The sequence below is a fragment of the Patiria miniata genome, unplaced genomic scaffold (genome assembly GCF_015706575.1).
Source record: "Patiria miniata isolate m_02_andy unplaced genomic scaffold, ASM1570657v1 HiC_scaffold_23, whole genome shotgun sequence".
Lineage (NCBI taxonomy): Eukaryota > Metazoa > Echinodermata > Asteroidea > Valvatida > Asterinidae > Patiria > Patiria miniata.
The window spans coordinates 9,646,607-9,658,192 of NW_024037062.1; the positions used below are offsets into that span (position 1 = coordinate 9,646,607).

The window sequence follows — 11,586 nt, forward strand, 5'->3', positions numbered from 1 at the left end:
AAATATTTTTTTCTCGCCAAAGTCTTGAAAGCGCAGGAATGAAACTTTTCTTTAATTTTGACTGGGAACAGTGTAAAAAAAAAAAAAAAAAACTTAACTTGATCAAAAATAGGATTGATGATAAATCTTTTGTCAAATTTTGGATTAACCCCCCACCTAGTCTATGTAATAGACCTGTCACCACGGCGAATGCCGTGGTCTATTATCTGTGAGCAGATTCGCTGATTAATTAGGCAAGACAACCGACTCTTGACCTTCTAGATATTTGACCAATCAGTGAGAGCCTTCTATATCGGGTCTTCGGTCTTTCACCCGTGGTGCGTCATAGACAATGGATTAAAAAAAATGTGTCACGCGCTCTGTATCATGTTACGCGCTATCGCGCGGCTGTTGTTGTATTACAAAACACTTCATTCAAATTGACCAATCAAACCATTTAGTCCCGATTTAGGAATGAAATGACGTCACGATTTAGTAAAGTCGACTCCGATTGGCTGGCGCGCGGCTTGCATAAATTTGCATGTCAGGAGATGTCAGACGTTCTCCAGGAATTGGCTCCGTGGATAACGGGTGATACTCAGACTACCCCCAACCCGGTCTACGTGCAAAGATAGAACAACCCCAGGTTTTATATTCAGTATTAAAGGGAAGATACAACATTTGCAAACATAAAAAAACCTCAAATGATCAACTTATCACGAAATATCTCACTGGATTGTTAGGGAATGACAGTCTAAAGCGTCTTGTAAAATCGTGGCTCCTGGTGTGCTGACATTTTCAAGAAAAGTTTATTTTTCCCAACGCTGGTCGACCGACCAGCGTTGGAAAAACTGACTTTTTTTCAAAACGTGCTCCCAATTTTTCATATTTAGTTATTCCGCATTTTATTTGCAATTGATTACACACCTGTGAAGGGGTACAAGCCTGCTAGACTGATTCTCTGACCTTACAATTCCCCAATCTCTATAAATTGCTCCGTTTCATCTAACGTGGGGTCAGGGAACCAGACTACAAAAACATGGTTGGTTTTCTTGGATTTTCCAGCATCTCCGAACCCAAAACGTGAAGCAAGTCAGTTTAACAATGCTATAACATACTTATCCTCCTATCCACTTATTTCTGAAAATTGCAGCAAAAGCAAATGGTGTACATTCCCTTTAAATTGAATAATTTAATATTACATTTGATACAATTGTTCAAATGAGAAGCATTACAATTTTGTTCCATCATTTTGAAAATGAATGTTTGTTTTAAATAACACGGTTTACGGTTTACAAGTATACAACGTACACGTCACAACCCGCACACTCTCGTGAATTGGTTACAAATATTGTTATTGTAAAATAACAAAATAAAAACAATAAAATATCCAGACAGACGTAATTAGAAACCGTGTTCATGCGTGACAGTTGCGTGAATAATGATGTTGCCTTGAAAAACGAATCCATAGGCGTGATGTATTTTATTATAGTTTATTATGCTAATTTAGATCGAGGCGGAGTGGCGTTCGTTGAAAACATTTATTCATTTGCACACCAGTTTTCTTTGGTTGATTTGTATTTTATACTATTCAGCACTCCAGACTCAAGAACCATTGAATTTCAAGAGTATAGGTCTGGGAGCTAGATATACGCCAATGTCAAGAAAAAATATCCCCGGATGTCCGCGTCTATGATCGCTGTCGTGTAATTATTGCCGTAACTCGTAACATGCAGTCCAGTTCCAACTGGAGCGGAAAAAACAATAGGTCTTCAACTTTGTTTATCTGTCATGTCTAAAACAAAGATATATAATCATCTCATCTTTCATCGTTAATCTTTTATCGTGCGTTCTGAAAGACCCTTGTCTGATTAAATAATATCAGTTCGAGTTGATAAAAATAAGACACGTGGACGAAAAGACCTTGAGGCACTTATTAGCAATTGGATCGTGTATAAATCATGTGTAGGAGTGATGATATGCAGTAGTATAAAAGCAGCCACCTGCAGTAATTATCAACTACAAGGCGACTTGCTGTGACGATTAAAGCTCGTTGGCCCAGAAATCATCGGTCATTCGTGGCAAGTAATTAAATAACACGGTAGAGTCACCCGGAACCAGTCTAACTTGGTAACTTCCCGGCGCGCGTGTTTAATATAAAAAAAAAAAAAACACCTCCCCGCATGTTATCGGTATGGCAGCGTACGTGGCTATCGGCGTGTACCTCTGCGCTGTCATAATCGTTGGTTTCGTCGGCAATGTTCTTGTCATCGTCGCCTTCTGCAAATTCAAGAAGTTGCGGACGGCCAACAACTGCCTGATCATGAATCTCTCGGTGAGCGATCTGGCAATGGCTGTGGTCGGCACCCCGATGTCGTGCTCAAGCAGCTTCGCCGGCCGGTGGCTCTACGGTCAAGGTGGGTGTTCCTACTACGGGTTTATTAACTATTATTGCGGCTGCATCTCGCTCAACACCTTCGCGGCGATATCCGTGTATCGGTATATAGTGATTATGAGGTATGGACCCAATAGACGCTTCACGGTGACAATGATTCTGAAAGTTATCGCGGCGGTTCATGTGATCACACTAATCTGCACCACCCCTCCCTTGTACGGCTGGAACGAGTTCATCTTGGAGGGATTCAAGACTCAATGTGACATCAACTACCGCGACAAGTCGCCTCTCTTCGTGTCTTACATAGCCTTCATGTTCCTGGCTCTGTTCTTCGCACCTCTCGGCATCATCGTGAACTGTTACTGGCGGATCTTCACTTTCCTCCACCGGCGGACCCAGGAGCACATCTCCCAGTCCGTGTCCCTCCAGCTCCGGAACTCGGCCCGCACCATGGAGAAACGGACCACCATCATGATGCTGGTCTGCCTGAGTTTCTTCCTCCTAGCCTGGACTCCATACTGCTTCGTGTCCCTCTGGAGTCTCTTTGGGGACCATCGAGACATAACTCCTCCAGTGTCGGCCGCCCCGGCTCTGGTCGCCAAGTCATGCATCGTGTTCAATCCCATTATCTACGGGGTGATGAGTCCTCAGTACAGGCGATCCTTTCAGGTAAGAGCCTTGGGAAGACCGAGTAAATTTTTAATCAAATTTGTCTTAACAATTACCGTGCAATTACTTACATGGCCGGACCCGTGAACCGGGTACCGTACGAGGTGGTATAAGTATATAGGAGATGGGCCACCCCTCCCCGCTGTACACGTGCGCGCCTCGCCTTGTGTGCCCCCCTCAAAATTGGGGAAAAGGCAAAAATTATAGATTTTTAATTGCTTAAAACCCCACTGAGTGCCCCTCAAAATATTGCCTCCACTAGTACTATACGATAATCCACCTACAGGTTGTGATGTCTCATATCATGTCATTGAGCATGGCATTATATTTTAATCACCTCAGTACATTGTATGTTTAACCAATTACGAGAAAAGCAGTGCAAAAGTCTGAAGTACATATTGAAGTATACACATCAGCTCAGAAATTCCCGACAATTAGAGAAAACTAACAAACAAACAAATACAACAAAACCTAAACATCAACAGCAGAAAGCACTCAGAGAGCGCAAAGGCTCCGCCAAGGCTAAAATAATTCCCCGCCATATTGTCAGTACACCCAAAAGAAATACTCGCATAAATGGTGAAGAATCCTTTTTAAAAAATCATGGATCCAGACCCAGATCCGGATCACTTCCAAAATCCATTCGATTTGTATTTGTACAAAGGACCACCCCTCAACAAAGTGTCATGCAAATCCGTCCATAAGTTTTTGAGTTATTTGTTAAATAGATAAACCAACCAACAAACAAGCTAACCAAATCCGACGAAAACACATAACCTCTTTGGCAGAGGTAATAACGAATCGCATGCAAATATTTTCTGACGCGTGAAATCCTGAATTTCACCAAATGTAGCCTTTAATTTGGCCGCTTTGTTTCACAATCCACAAATAATACTATTTTCTTCCAGATGGCACAAGGGATAATAAATGTCCAATGTCTTGTCACGTCTAGTCCTACCCTAAATCAAAACAAAATTAACCAGGTTTATCGATCACTTGCATGGGCTTATGGTTGTTGGGACAAAACAGGGAAGACATCCACGCTGTGTTGCCTTAACCTTTTCAAAGAAGTTGACGCTCCAATTAAAGCATATCATAGGCCTTCGTGTTAGTATTCTGGTGTCTCGCAAAGCAGCTGTCGAAATAACGACCAGAGGTGGGCCCATATGGCTAGCTATATAGGGAAGTCGGGCTTGTTGCACCCAAAATTCGACAGAGGGTCCACTTTTTGGGATGTCAATTTTTAATCTTAACCGTCAAAATATAAAGAAATGCAAGTACTTTAACTGGACTAAATAGTTTTATTGAAATCAATGTCATGTGAAGTTTTTAAAGTTGCGGTTTCGATCTACACTTTTTTTGTGTTGAAAAAATCCACTTTTACTTAAAAGGCTAGCCGCCTGCTGGCCTGTTAGCTGGCAAAACACCGTGTATTGACGTATAATGTCTTGCGTAGATAATTGCATTTGGGTATAAAACGGGCATGCAAACGGTGCCTATCTCGCCAGTCCACTTTCACTTTTCATGTGCACGTCTTGGTACCAAACACTGACTGGTCTAGTCACAGACTCCTGTGTTGGAATTTACCCTATTGTTATCAGCGTGGTTAAACGGGAGTTGAGTTCAAAATGTTTCATTTTATTATAGTCGTCAATAATATTTTCAATGTGTTGTAATGCTGATCTTTCACCGAACCCATGCATTTTGTCGCCCTTGACTGGATAAGCTAAGTCAAGACACAACAATGAATGCCCCAAAATGGACCCTAAGTTGTAGCTCCTTTACAATGGTAGGCCTACCCGGATGTACTGTTTTCTCGTAAAATCTCGTAGGTTTTCGAGGTTTTTCATCCTGCACGCTCTTTATTTGCCTATGTCAGCTGTATGGCCTCTGACATGCTTGAAAATTCACAATGTGGTACGTTTCTCTCACAAAGACCCTTAACATTCCTAAATATATTGACACCAAAAACTAGCAACCGCTCATATCGACGGGTCCTTATTTGCGTCAAACGTACGTTAATTGTCTAACTTTCCCATTCAGGATACGTGTGGCAAGTGGCGTCTGCTTTGCAAGCAGACTGGCTCGCCGTCCGTAGTCACTATCGGATCGCGGGGCGGGAACCAGGCCCGCGATAACGTAATTATGCCTAATTGTCCGACAGCCAGTAAAAATAATTTGTAAAGTATCAACAACTAAACATGGCATTTTTTACGGTCGAAATCTTATTCAAAAGGGAATAACTTTATGTACAGATAATTTAAAAAAAAGTAATGTATTTCTGGATAAAACTCGAAATAGCACGAGGAAGGAGCATTAATGACCACGAATGTTGCAGCTCCGCTCATTAAGAGAGTCTGGAAAAGTATGAGTTCGGTGAAGATTATCAAAACAACATGAGCTATTAACTCGCAGAAATATGTTATGAAAATACTAATTACGTCCGGTAATAAAATAGTCTATACATAATAATGATAAAAATATCCGAAAAGTGCCCGCATATATCGACAGCCAAGAAGTTTCGTTTTACGGCCAGTCCTTCGTTACGCGTTAATGGCTTGAGTTTCTAAATATGGGTTGTATTTAATTTATTGTTGGAGTCACCGACATCAGAATATAGCTGGTACTTAGTTCATGTAAGAGACATCCCCCCTTCAACCTGTCCAGGTTTGGCCCCTCCCCCCCCTCCGGACCCGCAAGCAGAATTTGGAGTAAAAGATAAAATGGGAAAAATAGAATTTAGATACCAAATTGTATTTCCCGAAAGGCAAGTCTGTCATCGCCAGCTTGTGTATTTGCACGAAGTTCGACTTTACTAGGTAATTAATTTCCACAAAACGAAAACAACCCAAATCACCCGTTGAACTCATTCAATTGACTCTAATTACTGACGGAATTTAGATGAGAGTTTGTCCTTCCAATGAAATATTTCCTTCGTACGTAAGATTGTTCGGTATTCGTTTTCTTTCGCGAGGGAATGCCAGTCACCTAACACTGAAACAGTGGCGTATCGGGGGTGGGCGGAGCCGGGGGAGGGTGTTCCGTCTACACTCAACGAAAGTGAACGGTGCGGTATTTAGAAAAGGAATATCTTTTGTTTTTTTTGGTATGAAACTCCAAAGTAGCATGTGGAACTCACCTGTAACCGAAGTCTTGTAGATTGTCAAAGATCATCATTTGAAGAAATGCCCCCCCCCTTTCTGGAAACTCTATATCGAATAGGATTAAAAAAAATATTTTTTTAGGGGGGCAGGGGTTTAAATTGCTTTTAAAGGTTTAAAATGCTTTCAGAAAGCAGTGACGCGTGTACCTCCTTAAAGGCACGTACATTCGGGGCCGTATAGGCAGCATGGTTGATGAGGTGGTCGTTTCTACCTCAAAGTGGACATTTTTCATGTCTAATAACAAGTGACTTAACCTGTGGCAGATCTTTTTTTTAGCGTGGGGCGTCGTCCGACCGCCCCACCCGGTACCCGGCCCCTGCTATCGTTTACAAATTGAAGTGCAAGTTTGAAAGGTTATGATAAAGTCAACCTATTATTAAACTGTATTTCTATTCATACAATGCATTAACATACGGTGCATGTGCGTGTTATTGTAATCCTACTTCGATCACCCTCGTTCGCATTATTCCCCCCCCCTAAATGTCAAGTGGTGCCCTTTAACAGCCTCATAACTAATTAAATAATGAAAGGTTTGCGGAAACACCATGTGCAAATAATTTCTCAACTAAGTTAATGGTTCTGAAAAGAACCAGAGGTATAAACTCGACGTTCCGGTCAGTATGCTCTGACCTTCTTCAGGAGAGCATACTGACCGGAACGTCGAGTTTATACCTCTGGTTCTTTTCGGAACATTTCTCTTAGTTGAGAAATTATTCGCACATGGTGTTTCCGCAAACCTTTCATTATTTAGTATCTCCACCATGCAAAGCCTCAAATCTCATAACTAATGTTTTTTTATTCATGTATTTCGCCTAATGTGAAGAAGGAATGTAGTATAATGGAACCTGTGCATTGTTACGCATCATGATTATGCAGTGTCTTCTGTTAGTGGTATACGGCGTATATGTTGTGAAAAAAAATTAAGTAAGGCACATGCTAAAGTACATGCGATTACTTGGGGGAGATGATAAGAGAAAGTCGATAACTAGTAAATAAGTGAAGGATAATGATGATGATGTGAAGGATGCTGTGAATGTTAATGCGCGCTGAATGACGCCTACTAGCGGTCATGGTCTTTGACAGCCTTTTTTACAGCGCAACTGAAAGGCAGGATCATTTGCATTTAATATTTATACCAAAAGTAACCTCATCATATACGTGTTATCAAAAAGCTTACTTGGGAATGGATTAAAGATCGTACTGGTACAAAACACCCCGTGAAATTATGCCATCTGGCTTGCTGTCATTTCGAAGAAATCAAGAAATGTATACTGTGATTCCCAGCGATCTGCCAGTTGACTGACTTTCGGACTAAAGAGTATTTTGCACGTCAGCAACCGACAGTATTTACTTTACACTTGCCATGGGTCTGCACACTTGCACCGTGGGCAATTTGTTGTGATGGACAGAGATCTTGAGATGCATTAAAAAGATTTTGAATAGCGTGAGAAGTAAAGTGGTGACCCTTCTTCGAGTGAAGTGATTATCGTGCTTCATCGACCTAGACCGAATCTCTATAGCCGTTTTGTATATACGGCATTATCATAACAGCATTATGTAGTGAACTTCGAGTACAAAATACATTGCATGAAAGAAAGATAAATATACTGGGGCGTTTTACGTCTGGTATAGTGGTCGTTTTTGTAGAGACAATTCAAGTCCTTTTTTTCAGCAGGAAAGACTAAGTAAAATAAGCAGAACTGAGACTTTTTTGTTCATTCCTTGAATGATAATACGTGTTCAGGCCTCTGTAAATTAGCGTTGTCGGAAAAGAGCCGAGTGTTTTTTTTTGAAGCTGCGCATGGCTGTGGACAAACTAGACCCGCACAATACTTTATTGCCCATTTTGTTTTTCTTAGACATTTACTCCAGGGTTCAATGGGCGATAAAAATAAATTATCCAAACACTCGTGACTAGAGTGATACGCTCCCATGAGCATAATGACGTATGCTTCTATTAACACAGAAACTTAACCACCACGAAATATGATCCTAGTATGTTGTGAACACGTCTGATCAATGCTTTGTTGTTATTAAGAAAACTAGATTTATGTTTGTGGACAAAGGGCTGTTTCGGTAATTTTTTGTGACGTGTGACATTAAAAGTTTCAAGTATATGTTCCATCAAGGAAGAATGTGTAGTTCTGTTTATAATAAATGGTGGCATATACTATGTGATTACATTCTCAAAGGGGCTTTGAATTATGACGTCACATGTCACGTGATGACGTCATGATGACGTCCCATCAATTTTTATGTATAACTATAATTTTGTGGTAAAGAACAACTTATCTTGAGTATACATCGTTGAAAGCGAGTTCACTTCTTTCACCAATTTTAAATTACAAGGCACTTCCGGTTTCAACCGGAAGGGGAGTCACGTGATTTTGCACATAATATACAAAATGAAGACCCTGGATTCTGTAAGCTGTTCAGCGGAAAAGCCAATCAGAACAAAAACAAAGGCTTTTGCGCTGTTCAGCGGAAAAGCCAATCAGCACAAAAAAAGGCTTTTTCGCAAATTGCGAAATAGCCAAAAATCAGAACAAAAAGAAAGGCTTTTTGGCAAATTGCGAAAAAGCCAATCACATAGGGATGTGTGTGAATTAGATTTGTTTTGCTGAAAGAACGCACCCTTTTTGTGATCCGTGGACAGAACTTTAAAACGGTGGTTGTGTTTAAAAATTCCGTAACTTGATATGTACATGAGTGATTTGAATGGTTCTTGTTCTAAAAGAAAGTTTATGAATTGGTCTTTCATGTTCTAGATTTTGAAAGTCCTACATGCAGAACTTCAATAAAACAATAGACCCGACATTTGGGTTTCGGTTTTTTTTTACTCGCCCTGTATTAACTATAAACTTAGGTAACATTAAACTCAGAAGATCCTTGCCCTCTTTATATCATGTTCACATACATGTATATTTTTTTCGTGTTAATTATGTTCGTACTTATTTACCTTTGCTCTTTTCTCAGTCAGCTTTATCGTATACATGCTTCATTTCAGTAACATCTGCTTTCTTTTTCTGCCAAAAAGTGATCAATATAATGGTTATTTTTGTTGACTGCTGCTTTGTGGCTGAGTGGGAAACGTAGAACGTGGGAAACAGCTGTTCTGTATTTTTAAATTCGAACAAAGACACTTTATTGAATTCTGACCAACACATTAATGACATGAAACGGTTTCGAATTCCTTTGCTCACATTTCACAAATGCTTAGGCCTACTTCATGGCGAATTCGAACCACCAAACACCAACATTTTTGTCATTGTGGTCTTGATGAAAGAAAGTGTAAAATTGTGTAAGCGGAATAAAATCTTTAATATTAAGAAAATCATAAAATATCAACCGATGACGTCATGGTTACATCATTTCAAATTTTGCATACTTGTGACATTATCTACCGTCATCGTGACGTCACACATATTGTGTATATACCTATTATCTGACAAGCCAACTACAAAAGGATTTTTGAATTTTGCATGTTGCGTTCTTGAGATACCGCTTAAAGGTCGAAACATTCAAAAATTCATATCAAATCGCACGATTACGTCCTTATGACGTCATCTCAATTTTTACCTATAACACATCCCGGTCTACCAACATACCGAGTTTCAACCCAATCGGACTTACAGTTCTGTAGATATAGGCCTTCCAAATATGCACATTTGTGATGATGTCACGTGACCCATGATGACGTAATCATGACGTCACTCTTCGAGACACAACTTCACTATAGGGTCTTTACCTGAGATAAGTTTCATTGGAAAAGGACTTTGTTTTAGATCAAAAGTGGGTCACACCAAAAACGTGTACAAAGTCATTGGGATTTGGGGTGGACCCAAAAAGATAAAAAAGAAGAAAAAAAATCAGAACAAAAACAAAGGCTTTTCCGCTGTTCAGCGGAAAAGCCAGAAAACAAAAAAAATAAAAACTTTAACGAACCCAAAGCCTGTTTCGGCCGGTTGCCTTTTTCGGCCGGTTGCCGAAACAGCCAAAAAAAAACTTTAACGAAAACAAAGGCTGTTTCGGCCTGTTGCCGAAACAGCCAATAATATATGTACTCGGTCGGTTTTAAACAAGAACGTTTAAAAACAGCTAGGGGCCCGGATGTGGATAATGGACCGACCCGAACGTCAAAACAAGTCAAACATTCCCAACGATTTTGTTAATTTATTCCACTGCATGTTTTGTGAAAGACCCCTCTGGCCATGTCTATGGTACATGTATGTGCCTCGCGCACGTAGCGGTCAAAAACTCCTTACAATTTATGGATCATCAAATAAGGTTTTGCCCTTCATCGACGTATACACTCAGCATGTTACCTCCCGAGTGAAAGGTGGAAACATCACTCGGGTGGGACTCGAACCCACGAGCTCCTGCTTTCTATTGCAGATGTCTTACCACTCGCCCACCGAGCTAAAGGGATCGGTTGATTGGTTCGAATCTGATGTACAAGCAGCGGGTACCGCATTAACTATTCATAAGATGGAATTTTTGCGTCGGGGTGATGTAAATCAAATTAGGTTTTGCCCTTCCTTATATACATTGGCGTGCGCGCGGCGTTACTGCGCGATGTGGCGCAGAACACAGCGGTGCTTTACCGACGGTTTAAAACCACCCCTTTACACTGCAGGCTCTCAACCAATACGAATTAGTAAATTGTCTTAACTATTAAGGTATGTTGGTCTTGTTACATTCACAATAATTTTAAATTACCTCTGGGAATGGTTATGTTCTACGAAGGGTAATTGGAGTAGTAATAATGTACGAAATTATAATTTAGTAGTAATAAATTAATTTAGTAGTAATAAATTATGAAATATATAAATAAATAATGGAAAATAAAAGAAACACAAAATGACAACCAGCACAAAATAAACGTCCCCACTATACATAATAAGCCAATATTGTTTTCATTGTTCAGTGCTCGTTTAAGCTCCCTATTGATTGCTGATTCAGTGTATTGTAAGAGCGAATAATTATTGTTTAAAGAGGTTGTGGAATGCTCGAAGACATTTCCGTCATTTTCCGGGTATATGTAGCCTAAGGTGTGATGAAATAAAAACGACTATTGTGTCTGTCATGAAATGAGTACAAAAGGTACTTTTGAGAGCTGTTTTTTCGGGTCCTGTTTCGACCCGAACGTGCAATTTGTGTAAAAGTCGTCGTTGGGAGCAGCAAACAAAACATAGTAAATCGTGACGTAACAAACAGGACTCGTTTATACTACGATGCATTGGGAGTCCTGTTTATACGTCACGATTTACTATTGTTTTTTATCTTTGCAGAATATTATCCTGACGTAATTTTTTTTTACTAGGTCTGTATGGGGGACCCCATGTAATGTTTAGCATCAAGAACAATTTTTTTTTTCTT

At 40.1% G+C, this 11,586-nt stretch overlaps 1 protein-coding gene across 1 annotated transcript; it reads left to right on the plus strand.

The window, feature by feature from the left end:
• The first annotated feature begins 2,170 nt into the window (after positions 1-2,170).
• Positions 2,171-5,227, plus strand: LOC119731456 (rhodopsin-like). The gene is made up of 2 exons (XM_038204625.1): positions 2,171-3,043; positions 5,087-5,227. Exons 1-2 carry the CDS (start codon positions 2,174-2,176, stop codon positions 5,225-5,227), a joined length of 1,011 nt encoding a protein of 336 aa, XP_038060553.1. The 5' UTR covers positions 2,171-2,173.
• Positions 5,228-11,586: the final 6,359 nt, after the last annotated feature.

Bases quoted from the DNA above. Each gene is read 5' to 3' on its own strand.
- LOC119731456 (XM_038204625.1), top strand. From the start codon at position 2,174: ATGGCAGCGTACGTGGCTATCGGCGTGTACCTCTGCGCTGTCATAATC. The intron at 3,044-5,086 runs GTAAGAGCCTTG...TTTCCCATTCAG, and splicing joins AGTACAGGCGATCCTTTCAG to GATACGTGTGGCAAGTGGCG.